At 40.8% G+C, this 21,046-nt stretch overlaps 1 protein-coding gene across 5 annotated transcripts in view; it reads right to left on the bottom strand.

Annotated features, from left to right (window-relative positions):
• Positions 1–21,046, bottom strand: part of LOC133562204 (transmembrane protein 65-like) — a 76,361-nt gene that overhangs the window by 36,190 nt on the left and 19,125 nt on the right. For all 5 annotated transcript variants that reach the window (XM_061916173.1, XM_061916175.1, XM_061916171.1 and 2 more), the window contains 2 exons: positions 4,798–4,842; positions 755–822 (listed from right to left, as the gene is read on the bottom strand). In XM_061916173.1, coding sequence (XP_061772157.1) covers positions 755–822; positions 4,798–4,842 — 113 coding nt within the window. The remainder of the gene's footprint in view (positions 1–754; positions 823–4,797; positions 4,843–21,046) is intronic.

Here is a 21,046-nt window from a genome sequence, read left to right as displayed (position 1 = left end):
GACATACTGGATAAAGACACAAAACAGCATTTTGAACAATTTTACACTTGATAAATCACATTGTGAGTGCAAAATGATTACATCTGTTTGATAATCATCATATATTCTGCAAATACATAAAGACAAACACGCTAAATTGATTGCGTTAGCTATTTAGCTCATTTAAGAGAGGGAATCCTCTGTGCATATTTTAATACAGGCAAACCTTTAATAGATCAGGCCCTTTAACTTCAAAAACAATTTTTTTGGGGCGGGCTTAACCCTCTTTTCTCAATTTGACCCAAAAAAAAAAATCCTACCAACTCTTGTTTCCAAAAACTAGCTGTGCACAATTTAATTTAAAAACCTGACACACCCACCATACACCACCTTCTAAAAGACATATATAATCTATACAAATGCGGGGCACAACACAGTAAGTCGTTAATTTGCATTTCAAAAAGAAGAGACATTACTTTGAGAACACTGTCCAAATTCTGCATAGAATGAACGTCTGGTTTAAAGGTGGTGAGAAAGAAGCAATCTATGTAAAATTACAAAGTCCCTCTTTAAACAGTATCTATAGCCAGCTCACAACAATGTCCTGGCATCTTTCCCCCAGAGAGTGTCTCAATCCACTGGAAGAGTGGCCACTAACAAGTTGTTTTGCCTCTACCCAAACCAACAACGTAATGGTTTGTAGGAAAGCCAGAGGCTCTGATTAGGGCTCTCGTAGTGTGTGTAATGTGTCAATATTTATTTATCCAACACTTACGGCAACAATCATGATGCAGTTGTCAAGGAATCCAAATCCAACAAAAGGGAGTGCATTGTGTAGTAGAACTGAAAAATAAAAACATAACACACAATTCACTAACAAGAACAATATTGCACCACTTGGCGAATAATAAATAACCATTTGACGTAATTAGGTCTTGTGGTACCTTAACATAACTGCTCTCTGCTGAGACTAAAATGAATGTAGTAGAATACAGTGGTGAGCATGTTTTATGCATCAAGACATGCACACTGGTTATAAAAAATGTATATCAACTTACATAACTCATCTAAATATTAGAAGACAAAAAAATTAAAAGTTGGAAACAATGTCTACATTCCGTTCACCCAGTACAAAAGATATTAATCACATTGAGTAAAGTTTTACATGTTTTAAACCAGAGCAAACTACAGCGACAATACTGAACATTCAGTCAAATGAAAGATTTCTGCGAAAAATTTGTATTGCATTTCATTAGACCGGTATTTAATGTAATATTTGGATAGCGTATATCAAACAAATGTGAGTGGAATATTGTATTTACTTTTATATTGCATTATGTGTTGCCATCATTGTCATAAACACAAGGGCATGGGCAAGGAACAATTTCCCTTGTGGATCAATAAAGTTTGTCTAAATCTATGGTTAGGGCAACAATCCTTGCATCATACCTATTAAAAAAAGAAAAAAAAACTATCTCAATGTTGAAACACTCTCTACAAGATCTTAATCTCCTGTCTGAACACCTCAATTGAAGAACAAAAATACACACTACTGCTAGAGGTGAAATGTGTCACTGTTTTTCTTTTCAATTTGTTGATCTCTTATCAGTCTGAAATCAGAGGAAATAACTATACATATTTTGGGGATGTTCAAAATTGTTTAAAAAATAAAACTAAATTGAGTGAAATCATGGGGTGATGAACATTCTGCATGATGTACATCAGGGGTGCCCATTACGTCGATTGCCAGCTACCGGTCGATCGTAGAGGGTGTGTGGGTCGATCACCAGCCAGACATTGAAAAAGGACCTAAAAATCATCAATCTTCACTAAGACGTCCCTTTCGTCACTTGATTGACATTCACGGCAACCGAGGGTCTTGTGAGATGACACTGCCTGCTGCAAGCTCATTATTAAGTATTTAACTACAGGAAGGCGGGAAATGTTTTTTATTTTCAACACTCTCGTGCCGTATCCGCTGTCAAACTCTAGAGACCGACCGCACAGTTCCTGTCTTCACAATAAAAGCCGTGCTTCGTCCTGCTTGCGTTAAAAAATAAAGAATCTCAGAAAGCTAGCCTGCACAAGATAGCAAGCGACAGTTTGTTGGTTTTTGAAAACGAGTATAGAAGCTGGACAAATAAGATGCTAAAAACCAACCACTTTCATGTGGTATTGGACAGAAAGGAGGACTTTTTTTCTCCTTCATTCAAAAATGTGGACGTTTTCAGCACTACTGTGAATCCTGTCTGATTCCTATCAATGCAAGACGTCAGAATCAGGTAACACACCAACTTTTTTTTATTGTCTTCATGAAAGAAAGGAACCTATATGTGTTAAACATGCTTGTATTATCATCAAAAACATTTAACTTGTTAACAAAAATGTGTCTTTCATAATTAAATACACATAAATTATATATATATATGAATAAGGTAGATTCCCTCAACTTAGTCAACTAAAGAATAACTAGCCTGCAGAAAAATTGTGGGCACCCCTGATGTACATAGAGCGTTAATATGTTTAATCATTTCAACCAAACCTCAGATTTTATTTAAATAATTGTCACTTGTAATACTTTACTTACCTCGTCATACCGGCGTGTAAACAGGATCCAACAGACATTCTAACTTTGGAAGACGTCATGTCTTCAGAGACGTTCATTTGGATTTGGATTTCAAAAACCTCAACATATTAACCTCTGCAGAGTCCTTGGGACAGGTCCATCATAGCACATATGCTGTATAAAGTATCTTTACAATGTTAACACGACTTTCTTGGGGATAGCCTAATGCGTTTATCAACTCTATCATTTTTTGTCATTATATGGAACCCAAATAATAATGTTAATTGAAGGATCTGTCAACAAATCTCAAGTTTGCCACACCCTGCCTGCTGCCTTTTCTGTGTTTCATTTGTTGCACGTGCCTTAAAGAACCACTGCAGTAGACAATAGGTTGCTCTGTTGAGCGCAAAGTTCCAGAGCTTGATGAGTGAGTCGTGTTTTTTGATGATTACTGTTTATCTTTGGTTTAAAGTAAAGCAGGAAAAACTGCATTTCACTACAACATGAAAAACATGGAAGATTCTTACACTGCATCTAGTTCAGTTGAAAGGTCCACTGTAAGGAAGTAAAATAACTATGCATGATATCTCATGTAAACTCCACTAATACAAACCCCGTTTCCATATGAGTTGGGAAATTGTGTTAGATGTAAATATAAACGGAATACAATGATTTGCAAATCATTTCAAACCAATATTCAGTTGAATATGCCACAAAGACAACATATTTGATGTTCAAACTGATAAACATTTTTTTTCTTTGCAAATAATCATTAACTTTAGAATTTGATGCCAGCAACACGTGACAAAGAAGTTGGGAAAGGTGGCAATAAATACTGATAAAGTTGAGGAATGCTCATCAAACACTTATTCGGAACATCCCACAGGTGTGGAGGCTAATTCGGAGCAGGTGGGTGCCATGATTGGGTATAAAAACAGCTTCCCAAAAAATGCTCAGTCTTTCACAAGAAAGGAGGGGCGAGGTACACGCCTTTGTCCACAACTGCGTGAGCAAATAGTCAAACAGTTTAAGAACAACGTTTATCAAAGTGCAATTGCAAGAAATTTAGGGATTTCAACATCTACGGTCCATAATATCATCAAAAGGTTCAGAGAATCTGGAGAAATAACTCCACGTAAGCGGCATGGCCGGAAACCAACATTGAATGACCGTGACTTTCGATTCCCACAGACGGCACCGTATCAAAAACTGACATCAATCTCTAAAGGATATCACCACATGAGCTTAGGAACACTTTAGAAAACCACTGTCACTAAATACAGTTCGTCGCTACATCTGTACGTGCAAGTTAAAGCTCTACTATGCAAAGCGAAAGTCATTTATCAACAACATCCAGAAACGCCGCCGACTTCTCTGGGCCCAAGATCATCTAAAATGGACTGATGCAAAGTGGAAAAGTGTTCTGTGGTCTGACGAGTCCACATTTCAAATTGTTTTTGGAAATATTCGACATCGTGTCATCCGTACCAAAGGGGAAGCGAACCATCCAGACTGTTATCGACGCAAAGTTCAAAAGCCAGCATCTATGATGGTATGGGGGTGGATTAGTGCCCAAGGCATGGGTACTTACACATCTGTGAAGGCATCCATAATGCTAAAAGGTTTTGGGGTTTTGGAACAACATATGCTGCCATCTAAACGCCGTCTTTTTCATGGACGCCCCTGCTTATTTCAGCAAGACAATGCCAAGCCACATTCAGCACGTGTTACAACAGCGTGGCTTCGTAAAAAAAGAGTGCGGGTACTTTCCTGGCCCGCCTGCAGTCCAGAGCTGTCTCCCTTCGAAAATGTGTGGCGCATTATGAAGCGTAAAATACGACAGCGGAGACCCCGGACTGTTGAACGACTGAAGCTCTACATAAAACAAGAATGGGAAAGAATTCCACTTTCAAAGCTTCAACAATTAGTTTCCTCAGTTCCCAAACATTTATTAAGTGTTGTTAAAAGAAAATATGATGTAACACAGGGGTGAACATGCATGCCCTTTCCCAACTACTTTGGCACTTTTTGCAGTCATGAAAATTTAAGTTATTTATTATTTGCAAAAAACAAATACAGTTTATAAGTTTGAACATCAAATATCTTGTCTTTGTAGTGCATTCAATTGAATATGGGTTGAAAAGGATTTGCAAATCATTGTATTCTGTTTATATTTACATCTAACATAATTTCCCAACTCATATGGAAACGGGGTTTGTATAAAACAAACAAGTAAAAAAAACACTTCTTACCATATCTTAATTGTGCAGCAGTAGGTGGCGCAACCTCGATCTGCCCTGTTGACAAAGAGAAATGAACATATTACAACAATAAAAAGCAGGAAAGGTCTGGCATGCCTTGTGACTGTGCTGTTACTATTTTTGGAAACAATCTAACATAGGAGAGTGGGTAAAAGGGCATATGAAATTTATTAATGAAAGTGCACTGCTGGAGATTAACGAGAAGAGAAAATCATATTCATGCCTTTGAACAATTTAGAGTCACCAAGTAATCTAACATTTATGTTTTTGAATGTGGGAGGGAGCCAGAGTACCCGAAGAAAACCACACAGAGAAGGAAGCGAAAATGCAAACACCACACACAGATGTTTGAACAGGAGGCGTGCTAACCGTTACGCACCCTTGCTGCCCTAAATCAGACTAATTTTCAACATTTTCAAATATTGGTTTCTTTCCAATGTTGTACATCGAAATACAAAAGTGTACAAACTGTGTTTGTACTAGGGCTGGGCGATATTGGCTTTTATCAATATCACAATATTTTTATGCCATATTGCGATATACGATATACATTACGATATTTTGACTTGGCCTTGAATGAACACTTGATGCATATAATCACAGCAGTATGATGATTCTATGTGTCTACATTAAAACATTCTTCTTCATACTGGATTAATTTATGCTACTTTTAAACTTTCATGAAGAGAGGGAAATCACAACTAAGTCAATTGACCAAAACTGTATTCATTAAATACTCTTCATTCTCTCACGGGTGACTTTTTAAATGAAAGAAGAAATTAATAGTGTTGCTACCTTTTTGTAGTAACATTTCTGCTGCATACTTTGCATTGATTGATTGATACTTTTATTAGTAGATTGCACAGACAGTACGACAGTACATATTCCGTACGATTGACCACTAAATGGTAACACCCGAATAAGTTTTTCAACTTGGTTAAGTCGGGGTCCACGTTAATCAATTCATGGTACAGGTATATACTATAGGCTTCACGGTGGAAGAGGGGTTAGTGCGTCTGCCTCACAATATGAAGTTCCCGCAGTCCTGGGTTCAAATCCAGGCTCGGGATCTTTCTGTGTGGAGTTTGCATGTTCTCCCCGTGAATGCGTGGGTTCCCTCCGGGTACTCCGGCTTCCTCCCACTTCCAAAGACATGCACCTGGGGATAGGTTGATTGGCAACACTAAATTGGCCCTAGTGTGTGAATGTGAGTGTGAGTGTTGTCTATCTGTGATGAGGTGGCGACTTGTCCAGGGTGTACCCTGCCTTCTGCCCGATTGTAACTAAGATAGGCGCCAGCGCCCCTCGCGACCCCGAAAGGGAATAAGCGGTAGAAAATGGATGGATGGATGGATGTATACTATCAGCATAATGCAGTCATCACACAGGTTAATCATCAAAGTATATACATTGAACAGCATATTGCTGTTGTCTGCTGAATATCTTCCCACTTGGAGCCAAACCACCGCCAGATGATGGACCCCCTGCTCTTTATGTTGGGCATTTATCGTTCTTCCTCCATTTGTGATAAGTTTCGCACCGTCGCTGTCTTGTATTGTCACAAGCTCCGCTCCGCTTGACCTGCCTCAACTAACTTTAGCCATGCTGCTACCTCTCTGATCGGCGAGAGCTATGACGCTAGACCCGCGAGAGTATGTGACGTATGTAAGAAGGCGGCTTGTTTTCCGTATTTGTCAGAATGAGAGACGAGAAAGACTGAAAAACGCCTGTTGTGTGATGCCTGCAGCTAAAAGCAACTCGACCTGCCTCAGCTAACGTTAGCCATGCTAATGTTAGCTCTCGGCGAGAGCGTGTAACCCTACATGCGCAATAGTATGTGGCATATATAAGAAGGCAGGCTTATTTTACGTTTCTGTGAGAAGGACAAACGAGAAGGAGTGAGACACGCTAGTAATGTAATGCACGCAGCTTAAAGCAACGGTGTGAGAACATATAATCGAATATTACGATATAGTCATTTTCTATATCACACAGAGACAAAACTGCAATATATCGAATATATCGATATATCGCCCAGCCCTAGTTTGTACATTGCAAAAATTTGTGATATTTAGCAGAATAAACAGCAGTTATTTTGTATCTAACACATGTGAGTTGAATTAGCAGGTATGCTAGTCTTGCTAGCAGGACGTATACGAAACATGCATTACGTGATGCCACATTGAATCTACAATGGTGAAAAAGTGACGTACTGATTAAAAGTCACAAATGAAAGTGACATATTTAAGATGGTATTGGTGAGATAAAATAAACTGTTTGGATGGCCACCTTGTACAACATGTCCTGTAAGTTATAGTTCTTCAACAGATGCAAAAAGATGGTAGGTAGGTAGTAGAGATGCGCGGTTTGCGATCACAACCGCGGAGTCCGCGGATAAACCGCGGGTCGGGCGGGTGACATGACGAAAAAATAGATTTTAAATAGATTCGGGCGGGTAGCGGTTGAACCAATTCGGAAATATATATTGTAATAATCCCAGGAATGTAGGCTCATAAAACTTATTCGTTTGTCGTGTCTTTATTCGTTTGTCTTGTCTTTATTGCACAAGATGTAATACAACCACACAACAGCTCTCATGTCTCTCACGCTTTACCTGGGTCAACTCGAACTCTCACTTCTTGTCGAAAACGTCACTTCCCTATCTCTCCCGGAAGTCCCGCCCCCCAGCCAAAGTCATTGGCTAACACCCCGTAGCCAGCCGCTACATTATACATAGTTAAATGTTATGTTGAAGAGGTTCATTTAGCCTACTGACGTGTATTTATTAATGGTTGATTTATATAGGCTAGTAGGTAAAGTGTTGTACCTGACAACTCTTGATGGTACAATCCATATAACACGTCATAGACAACGTCACGCTAACATCACGTGACACCTCTGATGAAGGCTGCAGAAGCAAGGTAGCCCAAACTTGTCAGGTACAACACTTTACCTTACTAGCCTGTAGAAATCAACCATTTATAAATAGTTAAATGTTGTTACCCACATACGAAAAACGAGCAGCACTCTTTGAAACAGTAAGTGGGCATACTTTTATTTTGAAGTGTCTCATTTGGTCTGGATGTAAGGAAGCTACTTCTGGGTGTGGCCAACGAGGTATTTGTCATTTGTTGGTATTTTACTTGGTAAAATGTTTGATCCACATGCTGTGCATGTTATTATTTTTACGTTTGTAACGTGCTTTATTTATTACAGTTTTCACTGTGAATTTGAAGGGAAAGTAAGCCTTCAAATAAATCAGTTCAACAAAGCCATTGTGTCTGCGCTATTTGGAAAGAGTTACACTTTCTAACCTCACTAATGCCTTGCATCGTCTATATTAGATATATAACAAAGGGTGTGTGGCAGGTGGATGACGACTTTAGTGATGCGGTTGCGGATGATATAATTGCATATCCGCGCATCTCTGGTAGATAGGTTAGACAACATATACAAAGATAGTTGGAGTGGTTTTTGGAAGGTCGGACATTGTTGGTATAGGAAGGCATGAGTAGATTGATAGATGGGTGGTTGCAGGTATGGGCGAAGGATTGGTTTGTCGGTACGCATTATGATCTGTTAGTGGCTGGAGTGATAGGGAGAGATGGGTGCATAAGAAGTTGATACCAACACAAATTCTGGACAATTCAAACCAAAGACTTGAACTGAGTTGATTTTAAGACAGTGAGATATGTAAGAGAAAGCAGTTCTGTTACACAGCCAATGTTTAGGCTTCACAGCCAGTTGCGTTTATTGTAGTTGCCGCGAAAAAAAGAGAAGAAAAATGGAGGACACATCCTTTGGGGACACCAGTGCTCAGGATGGTGGGGATTTTCTAATACACCTAAACAGTCATGAAGCCAGTAAATCATTGGCTCAGGGCAACAACAACATTGAGCTACCACCTGTCAATAGATCACCATCTATTTGTTGTGAACAACTATCAAGTTATACACATTTGGAAAAATATGTGACTTTTACCTTTGATGGTGTAAGATGGAGCAATGTAGCACAGTGTAACCAGCCAATAAATTACAACAAAAACAGAAGCAAAGGAAACAGACACAGTGCACATCAAATAATTGATAACAAAAAAACACATCCTTACTCCTTTGGTATTCACTGTCTTTCGTAAAATGGCTCAATTCACGTTCTTCTCATTCTATTCCCATGCTTGCATTTACAATAGTGTAAATGCTGTCTGGAACAACTCTCTGTCAACCATTCAACAGACAATGTGTCCGGCTCAACCTTACCACTACCACACTACCATACTACTAAGGTTGCTACCACAACAGAAGTGAACCAAATGTTCAATTTGGTATGGATTGGTTGTTGTAGTAAAATGTTAAAAGTTTTGACAAAACGTGTACCAGTGTACTGCTTACTTTCAGCTGAGCTACATAGAACACAAACACGTTGATAATTCCAGTCTGTTGCTTTAAATGCCGAGAGCTATATTATTGCTTCCTCTTGCAGGTTCTGTGAAATTGGATTTGTTTCACTTTGGTTTCTGGAAACAAGAGTCTAATTTCTATATGCTGACATCTATTTTCATCTCTCAGAGGCATTTCAGAATTAGCTAGCGGAACACACCATTGGTTTTAGTCGTGTTAGTTATATAATTGCATGAAACATTCTGGAGTTTTCTGGACTTAATTCTCTTCCAGCATGTTTTGGGCTTCCATGTCTAGCTTCAAATCATGTTCTCCCTTCCTGTCAGTACATAGTGTCACATGATCTGTTTCCTGTTTCATGTTGCTGAAAGAACAATAGATGAGGGCTCTACTAAAGCAAATTTTATATTTGTCATCATGTTACATTCCCCAACACCACACACAGATTAGTCAGGCTACTGCAGAAAGGCTCCCAAGTCAATCCAGACATTAATCTAAAAGAAGACCAGAGAAGAATTGACTCAGTCTCACGTAACAAAAAGAAAACCAAACCCCCTTGAGGATTGTTCTCAACCTGCTCAACATCACCTTACCATTTATTGGCTGACATGGCTCACTAAAGGCCTGCAAGGTCCTCTGTTGTAAAGCATTGATTATGTGGTCTGTCAAATCCCGCAGAGCTGCCCTACTGCAAGAAATTGGGTTCAGCAGGAAGGAGCGAGGAAAGCCTCTAATGGCGCGTGATGAGCAGCTAACAACCACAGAGCGGCCATGGATTATTGATTTAAAGGCCTACTGAAACCCACTACTACCGACCACGCAGTCTGATAGTTTATATATCAATGATGAAATATTAACAGTGCAACACATGCCAATACGGCCTTTTTAGTTTACTAAATTGCAATTTTAAATTTCCCGGGAGTTTCTTTTTGAAAACGTCGCGGAATGATGACGCGTGTACGCGTGACGTCACGGACTGTTAGGAAATAGCGCTGCGCACACACACAGCTAAAAGTCGTTTGCTTTAACCGCATAATTACACAGTATTTTGGACATCTGTGTTGCTGAATCTTTCGCAATTTGTTCAATTAATAATGGAGAAGTCAAAGTAGAAATATGGATTTGGGAAGCTTAAACCTTTAGCCACACAAACACACGGTGATTCCTTGTTTAAAATTCCCGGAGGTGAAGCTTTCCTTTGGATCAGAGCGGTCAAGCGAACATGGATCCTGACCAAATGTCAACCAGCAGTTTTCGGTGAGAAAATTGTGGTAAAACGTTGCCTCTTACCGAAGATCAGCTGAGCTTGTGAAGTGAAGTGAATTACATTTATATAGCGCTTTTCTCTAGTGACTCAAAGCGCTCTAAATAGTGAAACCCAATATCTAAGTTACATTTAAACCAGTGTGGGTGGCACTGGGAGCAGGTGGGTAAAGTGTCTTGCCCAAGGACACAACGGCAGTGACTAGGATGGCGGAAGCGGGGATCGAACCTGGAACCCTCAAGTTGCTGGCACGGCCACTCTACCAACCGAGCTATACCGTCCTTGTATCTGCCGTCGACTTCCATCAAATACTGGCCTCAAAACACCCGTGGACACACACTTCCGACTATCAGGTATTATTTAACTCACTAAAACACTAGCAACACAATAGAAAGATAAGGGATTTCCCAGAATTATCCTAATAAATGTGTCTAAAAACATCTGAATCAGTCCCAATGCAATCGCGTCTTTTTTTTTTTTACTTGATTTTTTTTTTCTTTTTTCGAGTCCGTCGCTAGCTTTTCTAGTCCGTCGCTAGCTCTTTTTGTTGGAGGCTCCCATTAAAAACAATGTGAGGATGTGAGGAGCCCTCAACGGGTGACGTCATCGTCTGCGACTTCCGATAAAGGCAGGGCTTTTCTATTAGTGACTAAAAGTTGCGAACTTTATCGTCGATGTTCTCTCCTAAATCCTTTCAGCAAAAATATGGCAATATCGCAAAATGATCAAGTATGACACATAGAATGGACCTGCTATCCCCATTTAAATAACAAAATCTCATTTCAGTAGGCCTTTAATCTTGCATACATAAACCCATCAGATAATTTGTATCTGATCATGGCCACATTGACAAATAAAAGTTTAAAAAGGGCCTGTCAACTACGACAACCCCTGGAAGAAGCCATACCACATGCTTGTTTTTTTTAAACATTAAAACAAAAAAATTGAGCTGTCTGGCCACATTACCCAGCAAAATGTTTGGAGGAGTAAAGGTGAGGCCTTTAATCTCAGGGACACCACACCTACTGTCAAGCATGGTGGTGGTAGTATTATGCTCTGGGCCAGTTATTGGCTAAATGTTAATGGCTAAATCAGGCTAGAATTAATGTTTTAGAATGGCCTTCCCAAAGTCCTGACTTAAACGTCAGGACAATGCTGAAGAAACAAGTCGATGTCAGAAAACCAACACATTTAGCTGAACTGCACCAATTCTGTCAAGAGGAGTGATCAAAAATGTAACCAGAAGCTTGGTAGAAGCTTATGGATGGCTACTAAAAGTTCCTTATTGCAGTGAAACTTGCCAAGGGACATGTAACCAAATATATATATGTATGTTGCTGTATGTATACTTTTGACCCAGCAGATTTGGTCACATTTTCAGTAGACCCATAAAAAAATCATAAAAGAATCAAACTTCATGAATGTTTTTTGTGACCAACAAGTATGTGCTCCAACCACTCTATCGCAAAAAATAACAGTTGTAGAAATTATTGGAAACTTAAGACAGCCATAACATTATGTTCTTTACAACTGTATGTAAACTTATGATCGGGACTGGCCGTGAGTAAAAATTATGTACATCTAAAAAGGTGTATCATGAAAATATATTGTTAATAATGAAAATTGACATTTTTGACGTAATTGACAAGACAAACACATGAAAAAATAATAAACAGGCCACATCAAAAGAAACAAAAGTTGTTAGAGACAAAATCACTCTCACATGCTGCTCAACCTGACCTAATAAATGCGATAAAGAGCTGCCCACATCCCAACCACCACCTCAGAGGCTGAACACTCCGTGTTAGAAGTATACTCAGATCCTGCAATTTGGTGTTCAGTTATGCACAGTTGGGTAGTAGGATGTTGGGGGGGGGGGGGCGTTCACACATGCACAAGAGGACAGGATCAGGATCAAGAGGGGATGCCTTACTATACTACCTTGACAGGTGGGAGCTTCTTCAAATATTGGAGGAAGGGTCCCCAGTGAATGTAAAACCTATCCAACCACCTTCAAAGAGGGATTTTAATTTTCTGCGGCTGCACGAAAAATAAGATGTTGTGCAGCCACGCTTTAAAGAAGGGAGGTTGTAAAGATTTCCATGAGAGGAAAAACTTCTGCGAGCAATCAAAGAGGCAAAAGCAATAACATTGTAATGTTGTTTGTCTATCTGTGTTGGCCCTGTGATGATTGTGGCGACTTGTCCGTGGTGTACACTGCCTTCCGCCCGAGTGCAGTTGGGATAGGCTCCAGCCCCCCAAATCCCCGAAAGGGACAAGCAGTAGAAAAAGGATGGATGGATGTCCTGAGTGGTCGAGGTGGCAAGATCATTAGTAGGCCTACCAAAGCTAGCTATATTGGAGATGGATGATGTTTAGAAAGATTATCAATAATTCTCTAATTTAGATCAGGACCAAAACATATAAGTCAGAGAGTGGCCATGCCAGCAACCTGAGAGTTCTTGGTTCGATCCCCAGCTTCTACCAACCTTGTCACATCCGTTGTGTCCTTGAGCAAGACACCTCACCCTTGCTCCTGGTGGGTCGTGGTTAGCGCACTGCATGGCAGTTCCCGCCATCAGTGTGTGAATGTGGAAATAGTATCAAAGCGCTTTGAGTACCTTGAAGGTAGAAAAGTGCTATACAAGTATAACCCATTACAAGGAGATTGGGAGCATCTTCAACAAGTTTAATTAATTGTATCTGAAAAAAAAGTTTATATTTACTGTAGTGAAGTCATTGGAGCACTTTGAATTGGATGATAGACAGCCTAACGCAACTCGAAGAACAATTATTAGCCCCAAGGGCCCTTTTCCAGAAGTCTTCAGAAAAGTTAGTTTGTAGCTTGCTTTCCCAATCAGCGTCAATCTTTTTTACCGCAGACTCATTAGTTGTAAACAGGAGGTCATAAAGGAGGGAAACCTGATCTCTGGGCAAGACCCACACCCCGAGTACCAGATCAACACCACTGGGACTCGGAGCATGAGGAATCGCCAGTCAGTGTGTCTTAGCAAAATCAAGAAGCTGAAAATATCCAAAAAAGTCGATGGTTGGTCAAAACTGGCAAAACTGCCACCCAGATAGACAAAGCCATTCCTCTCCAAAGTTGTAAATCGCGGGTCAATCCGAGTTAATATGAAAAGGTGATTATTACAGATGGGCGTCGTCAAAATTGTGAACATTTTTTAAGTGTGGCCTATCACCACAGTGTTGGACGTGAAGCTACAAGGAGAGATGGGAAAGGTACCACACACCAGAGTTAGGAAAGAAGAAGAACAAGTCGACCTCTAATCGGCACCAACTGCACTGGGTGAGATTAACCAAAGTATAATTTTGTAGACATTGGTTGCCCAATAATAGCTGAAGAAATTAGGTAGCCCAAGCCCGCCCACTGACCTACTCCTCAGGAGTACAGTACTATCAGTTCTTGCACTCTTACCAGCCCAAATAAAATAACAAATAATGTTGTTAATCCATTTAAAATGGGATTTAGAAGGAAATATGGGGAGACATTGAAACAAATACAAAATATTTTGGTAGCACGTCCAATTTTTATAGTCTACCCTTTATGCCAGAGATAGTGGCAAACAATTTCACCTTTGTAGACCTGATTTGATTGCAGTAGTTAAAGCGGTGAAGTTTTTTTTCACAGAATGTATGAGTGGCATGAATGATTATAACATCAATAGGTGTTTACTCCTGTGTTAGATATTTTATATGGTATGGACGAAGGAGACATTTTAATAGCCAATTGATTAATGGAAAGACACTCAGTTTTTGAAATATTTTAATTTATATCCAAAATAATGCCAAACATGTTCAAGAGCGAGAGGATAAGTGGGATACATGCCAGGGAGTCGAACACATAAAGGAGGGGATTGTCAGCATTAAACGAGACGCAATGTAAAACCCCTCCCCTCTTGATCCCCTTGAAGCCCCCAACAGACTTTAAGGCCGCTGATCATGGTTCAATGGCGAGGGCAAAAACAGCGGAAGGGGCTGAAAGCCCTGCAATATGCCTCGAAAAAGAGTGAAGGGTCTTGAATGTTGCGTATTTGTACACACTGATGCATTGAGGGAAGAGTACAGTAGTTTAATCAAGGAAATGAAGCTGGCACTAAAACCGAACTGTTGCAAAGTGGAAAAAAAAGGTAATTCCACTCCTCCTTATCGAAAGCCTTCTCATCGAAATATATTACAGCCTTAGGTTCAGTTGAAAAGGACGGCGTGTGAATGATCCCAAGAAGCCTTCTGACATTAGAAAAAGAGTGCCTGTCCTTCATGAATCCTGCCTGATCTTCTGAGATTACAGTAGGCATAATAGCCTCCAGTCGACAGGTTAGGACCTTCGCTAAATTTATTACGTCAACAGAAAGGAGCAAAATTGGGTGCACAGCTTGCTGGGTCAGAGTCTTTTTGTGAATGAGAGATTTAGAAACTTGTATAAGTGTCGGTGGCAAGGTGCCACGATGGCATGATTGGTTAAACATTTTAAGAACAAGCGGAGCAAGCAGGTCAGAAAATAGTTTTAAAAAACTCTACCGGATACCCGCAAGGGCCCGGCGATTTACCACTACTACCTACTCAGTGGCCTAGTGGTTAGACTGTCCACCCTGAGATCGGTAGGTTGTGAGTTCAAACCCCGAAATATAACTCTCTGGTTTGCTGTTTTGTGTGTGTGTTTTACATGCAATTGTCATCTTCATTTCCCTTTAGGATTTGATCGATTATTTAGTTCGTCATTAAGGGAGTGTGCGATGCGGCATACGAACTGCATTTCCATTTTTGGTGGGCACACACTGTATTATTCTGATGTGTGTGTGTCTGTGTGTGTGTGTGTAGAAGATCAATAGAGAAAAAAACAGGGCACGAGAGACATTCATCAAGCTCTAAGCATTGCAGTATTTTTCGATGATTTATGAGACAAAACACAAGAAAATACCCTCAGAAATGTGGGCCACTGTAACAGGGACAGTCATAAGGGAACAAAGCGTGATTTTTAGGACTGCAGGAAAAATATTTCACATTCAATAGATGAATACTCAGCTAGTCAGTGCAACAAATATATCAGCAGAACACCATGAGAACATTGCTCGGTGTGACTTAAGAGGACACTAAATACACCAGCCTCATCCCCAGAAACACTAATTAGGCGGCAAAGAAAGGATGAGACACAACAACAACCCCTTGAAATATTGCCCTGACAAACAAGAAAGGGGAGCTTCATACTGGGAAGGAAATGGCAAAAAGAGCTTTTAATCTGTCCGTCTAAAATAACTCCAAAGAAAGTCTACAGTGAATTCATCTTGAGTTTGACCATAAAGAGATGCCTGTGCAGTTCCTCAGAGATGATGATGATGGATACATGGGCACATTTGATCTCGTGTACAATCCATTTCAGTGAATGCCCTACCATCTGCTCGGAATAGAATCACAATAAATTACAGTTCCTTTACAGCAAGACAACTTCTAGCAATGCTTGATGAAATATATATATATACCTATGCAATTTCCATGTAAGCAGAACATTTGCTAAACACTATCATTACAAATGCACTTAGCATAAACTATGAGAGTGAGAGGCTGACTAAAGTCCAGCACAGTTGGTTATTCATTTTTCCAGGTCCACTTCTTGTGGTCAATGTGTGTTACGTTCACATCTGCCCAAACAAGTTCACTCCACACTTGGAAGTTCTGATGTAATAAAGAGTCAAATACAACTGCACACATCTTGGGCTATAGCACTGTTACTAAACCATAAGCTCATCGCTGCGCCGCAATCATTCTAGAGGGCTACAAAAATATCTGTTTCTCAGCTGTGGTCCGTATGGGCCACAGTGGTAGTCAGTTAAAAAACAATTTTCCACCACTTGTGGCAGTAATGATAATATCAAACAAACGGAAGTCTGGAGCCAAAGTTAGACAGATGTTTCTTAAGGGCATAAATTATGACGAAAGTGGTGAGGCTGTATTTATATTTGCACCAAAATTGTATTTACAATTTATTTAAGAAACATATATATTATTATAGGTAGGATTCATTCATTTTAGCACTGCCTAATTGAATGTACATATATTTTTCATCAGTTTTAATGAATTCCTTCATTTGTAGTATATTTGATTAATATTTATTTTTGTAATTTGCCTGACCTAAGCCGTTATAAAATGATTTGTGATTAACACATGTTTTCATAGCATTTGACAATCATTTCACCTTTCCAGCAGGAAGCCAGTGATAAAAAGTATTGGAATGATCCTCCTGCTAGTTTTCTTTGGCCTAATGTGACTTCAAATCAAAATATAAAAACAATCAGAATCAGCTTGATTGGGCAAGTATGTTTAACACATAAGGAATTTGACGTGGTGGAGAGCAGATAAGATGACAAAGCAGGCAGTGCTTTAAAGCATGGCTCAGGCTAACAAATCACAAGTGAATTCCTCCCGGCAACGCCTAACTCTTCGTACAATCATTACTGTCTGCACTAATGATTGTCTGCATAATTGATTGTTTGTTGGTGACACACCAGTCAGTAATAGCATCTTGCTCAAAAAGTTTTCAAAGGGAACTGCACTTTTTTTTTAACATTTTGTCCATCATTCACAATCCCTTTGTAAGACAAGTACACGATGCATTCCCATTTGTAACATACGGCAAGTACGAGGTGGCTAACAATGGAGGTAATGAGAGTACTCTATCGCACCTCTAAAGACCTTTAAAAACAAAAACGGCCAGCAATACTCCATTTACATCTTGTGACCTGAATATTAACCAAGTATTAGCGATATTGTTGTTATAAATGCTAACGCCAAGAAACTACTTTTGCCGGTGTTTTATTAAGTTCATAGATTGTAGTTCTTGTTTAGCACATATTCATATATACATACTCATATATGTATATACAGTCATGATTAAAAGTTTATATACACTTGTAAAGGACATAATGTCATGGCTGTCTTGAGTTTCCAATAATTTCTACAACTCTTATTTTTGTGTGATAATGATTGGAGCACATACTTGTTTGTCACAAAAAAACATTCATGAAGTTTGGTTCTTTTATAAATTTATTATGGGTCTACTGAAAATGTGACCAAATCTGCTCGGTCAAAAGTATACATACAGCAACATACATTATCAGATTTGGTGATGTAGAAAAGTTACAATCAAATAATATTAGCTTCATGGCATGGCCTCTTAACTTCATGTGAGTGATTTTGATTGACGACACCTGTTGACATATCTGAGGCCATTCAAATAGGGCTCATGTGATGCAGTCATTAGACTCAGTTACAAACACGACAATGGGAAAGTCAAAGGAACTCAGCACAGATCTGAAAAAATAATTATTGACTTGACCAAGTCAGGAAAATTACTTGGAGCCATTTCAAAGCAGCTTAAGGTCCCAAGAGCAACTGTGCGGACAATTGTTTGTAAGGATAAAGTGCATGACACAGTTTTGTTACTGCCACGATCAGGAAGAAAACACAAGCTATCACCTGCTGCTGAGAGAAAATTGGTCAGGATAATCAAGAGTCAACCAAGAACTGCCAAAAAACAGGTCTGCAATGAATTGGAAGCTGCTGGAACAGAAGTGTCAGTGTCCACAGTCAAGCGTATTTTGCATCGCCGTGGACTGAGAGGATACCATGCGCAACACCTTAAGGCTCGTCTAAAGTTTGCTACTGATCACATGGACAAAGATAAGACCTTCTGGAGGAAAGTTCTGTGGTCAGATGAAACAAAAATTGAGCTGTTTGGCTACAATACCCAGCAATATGTTTGGAGGAGAAAAGGTGAGGCCATTATCCCAGGAACACCATACCTACCGCCAAACATGGTGGTGGTAGTATTATGTTTTGGGCCTGTTTTGCTGCCAACAGAAATGGTACTTTAAAGAGAGTAAATGGGACAATGAAAAAGGAGGATTACCTCCAAATTCTACAGGACAACCTAAAATCATCAGCCCAGAGGTTGGGTCTTGGGTGCAGTTGGGTGTTCCAACAGGACATTGACCCTAATTACAGGTAATAAAGTGGTAAAGGAATGACTACATCAGGCTAGAATTAAGGTTTTAAAATTACCTTCCAAAAGTTCTGACTTAAACGCCATTGAGAACATGTGGGCAATGGTGAAGAAACAAGTCCATGTCAGAAACCAACAAATTTACCTAAACTGCACCGATTTTGTCAAGAGGAGTGGTCAAAAATTCAACCAGAAGCTTGAGGACGGCTACCAAAAGCGCCTTATTGCAGTGAAAATTGCCAAGGGACATAATATTTGGTTACATATTAACATTGCTGTATGTCTACTTTTGATCCAGCAGATTTGGTCACATTTTCAGGAGACCCATAATAAATTAATAAAAGAACCAAACTTCAATGTTTTTGTGACAAACAAGTATGTGTTTCAATAACTATATTACAAAAAAAAAACAAGAGTTGTAGAAATGATTGTAAACTCAAGACAGCCATGACATTATGTCCTTCACAAGTGTATGTAAACGATATTAGGGATGTCACAGTGTGAACATTTTTCATCACGATTATTGTGACCAAAATTATCACTTTATCATTATTCATCCATCCATCCATCCATCCATCTTCTTCCGCTTATCAGAGGTCGTGTCACGGGGGCAGCAGCCTAAGCAGGGAAGCCCAGACTTCCCTTTCCCCAGCCACTTCGTCCAGCTCCTCCCGGGGGATCCCGAGGTGTTCCCAGGCCAGCCGGGAGAGATAATCTTTCCAACGTGTCCTGGGTCTTCCCCATGGCCTCCTACCAGTCAGACGTGCCCGAAACACTTCCCTAGGGAGGCGTTTGGGTGGCATCCTGACCAGAAGCCCGAACCACCTCATTTGGCTCCTCTTGATGTGGAGGAGCAGAGGCTTTACTTTGAGCTCCTCCCAGATGGCAGAGCTTCTCACCCTATCTCTAAGGGAGAGCCTCGCCACCCGGCGGAGGAAACTTATTTCGGTCGCTTGTACCCGTGATCTTGTCCTTTCGGTCATGACCAAAAGCTCATGACCATAGGTGAGGATGGGAACGTAGATCGACCGGTAAACTGAGAGCTTTGCCTTCCGACTCAGCTCTTCCTTCACCACAACGGATCGATACAGCGTCTGCATTACTGAAGACGCCGCACCGATCCGCCTGTCGATCTCACAATCCACTCTTCCCTCACTCGTGAATAAGACTCCGAGGTACTTGAACTCCTCCACTTGGGGCAATATCTTCTCCCTAACCCGGAGATGGCACTCCACCCTTTTTTGTGCAAGAACCATGGACTCGGACTTGGAGGTGCTGATTCTCATCCCAGTCGCTTCACACTCGGCTGCGAACCGCTCCAGTGAAAGCTGAAGATCTTGGCCAGATGAATCCATCAGGACCACATCATCTGCAAATAGCAGAGATCTAATCCTGCAGCCACCAAACCAGACACCCTCAACGCCCTGAGTGCTCCCTAAAAATTCTGTCCACAAAAATTATTAACAGAATCGGTGACAAAGGGCAGCCTTGGCGGAGTCCAACCCTCATTGGAAACGGGTCCGACTTACTGCCGGCAATTTGGACCAAGCTTTGACACTGATTATATAGGGAGCGGACCGTCACAATAAGACAGTCCGTTACCCCATACTCTACGAGCACACCCCACAGGACTTCCCGAGGGACACGGTCGAATGCCTTCTCCAAGTCCACAAAGCACATGTAGACTTGTTGGGCAAACTTCCATGCACCCTCAAGGACCCTGCCGAGAGTATAGAGCTGGTCCACAGTTCCACGACCAGGACGAAAAACCACACTGATCCCCCTGAATCCGAGGTTCGACTATTCGGCGTAGTCTCCTCTCCAGTACACCTGAATAGACCTTACCGGGAAGGCTGAGGAGTGTGATCCCACGATAGTTGGAACACACCCTCCGGTTCCCCTTGTTAAAGAGAGGAACCACCACCTGGCAATCCAGAGGTACCGCTCCCGATGTCCACGCAATGTTGCAAAGTCTTCTTAACCAAGACAGCCCCACAGCATCCAGAGCCTTAAGGAACTCCGGGCAGATCTCATCCACCCCCGGGGCCTTGCCACCGAGAAGCTTTTTAACTACATCGGTAACCTCACTCCCAGAAATAGGAGAGCCCACCACAGATTCCCCAGGCACTCCTTTCTCATAGGAAGACGTGCTGGTAGGATTGAGGAGGTCTTTGAAGTATTCCCTCCAGCGATTCCACAACATCCGCAGTCGAGGTCAGCAGAACACCATCCGTACCATACACGGTGTCGACACTGCACTGCTTCGCTTTCCTGAGGCGGCGGATGGTGGTCCAGAATCACTCCAAAGCTGTCCGGAAGTCGTTTTCCATGGCTTCCCCGAACTCCTCCCATGTCCGGGTTTTTACCTCCGTCACCGCTGAAGCCGCACACCGCTTGGCCTGTCAGTACCTGTTAGCTGCTTCCGGAGTCCTATGAGCCATTATTATTATTATCGCAGTAATTTAAAACATGCTCAAAGTTTTCAAAAACTACCTATAATGAAATCCTTTAACAAAGTTTTATTAAAAAACCCCCACAAACAACACATTCAAAATGTAT

Source organism: Nerophis ophidion, linkage group LG11, assembly GCF_033978795.1.
Source record: "Nerophis ophidion isolate RoL-2023_Sa linkage group LG11, RoL_Noph_v1.0, whole genome shotgun sequence".
In the NCBI taxonomy this organism is placed as follows: Eukaryota; Metazoa; Chordata; class Actinopteri; order Syngnathiformes; family Syngnathidae; genus Nerophis; species Nerophis ophidion.
This window is presented reverse-complemented; position numbering and strand designations above follow the sequence as displayed.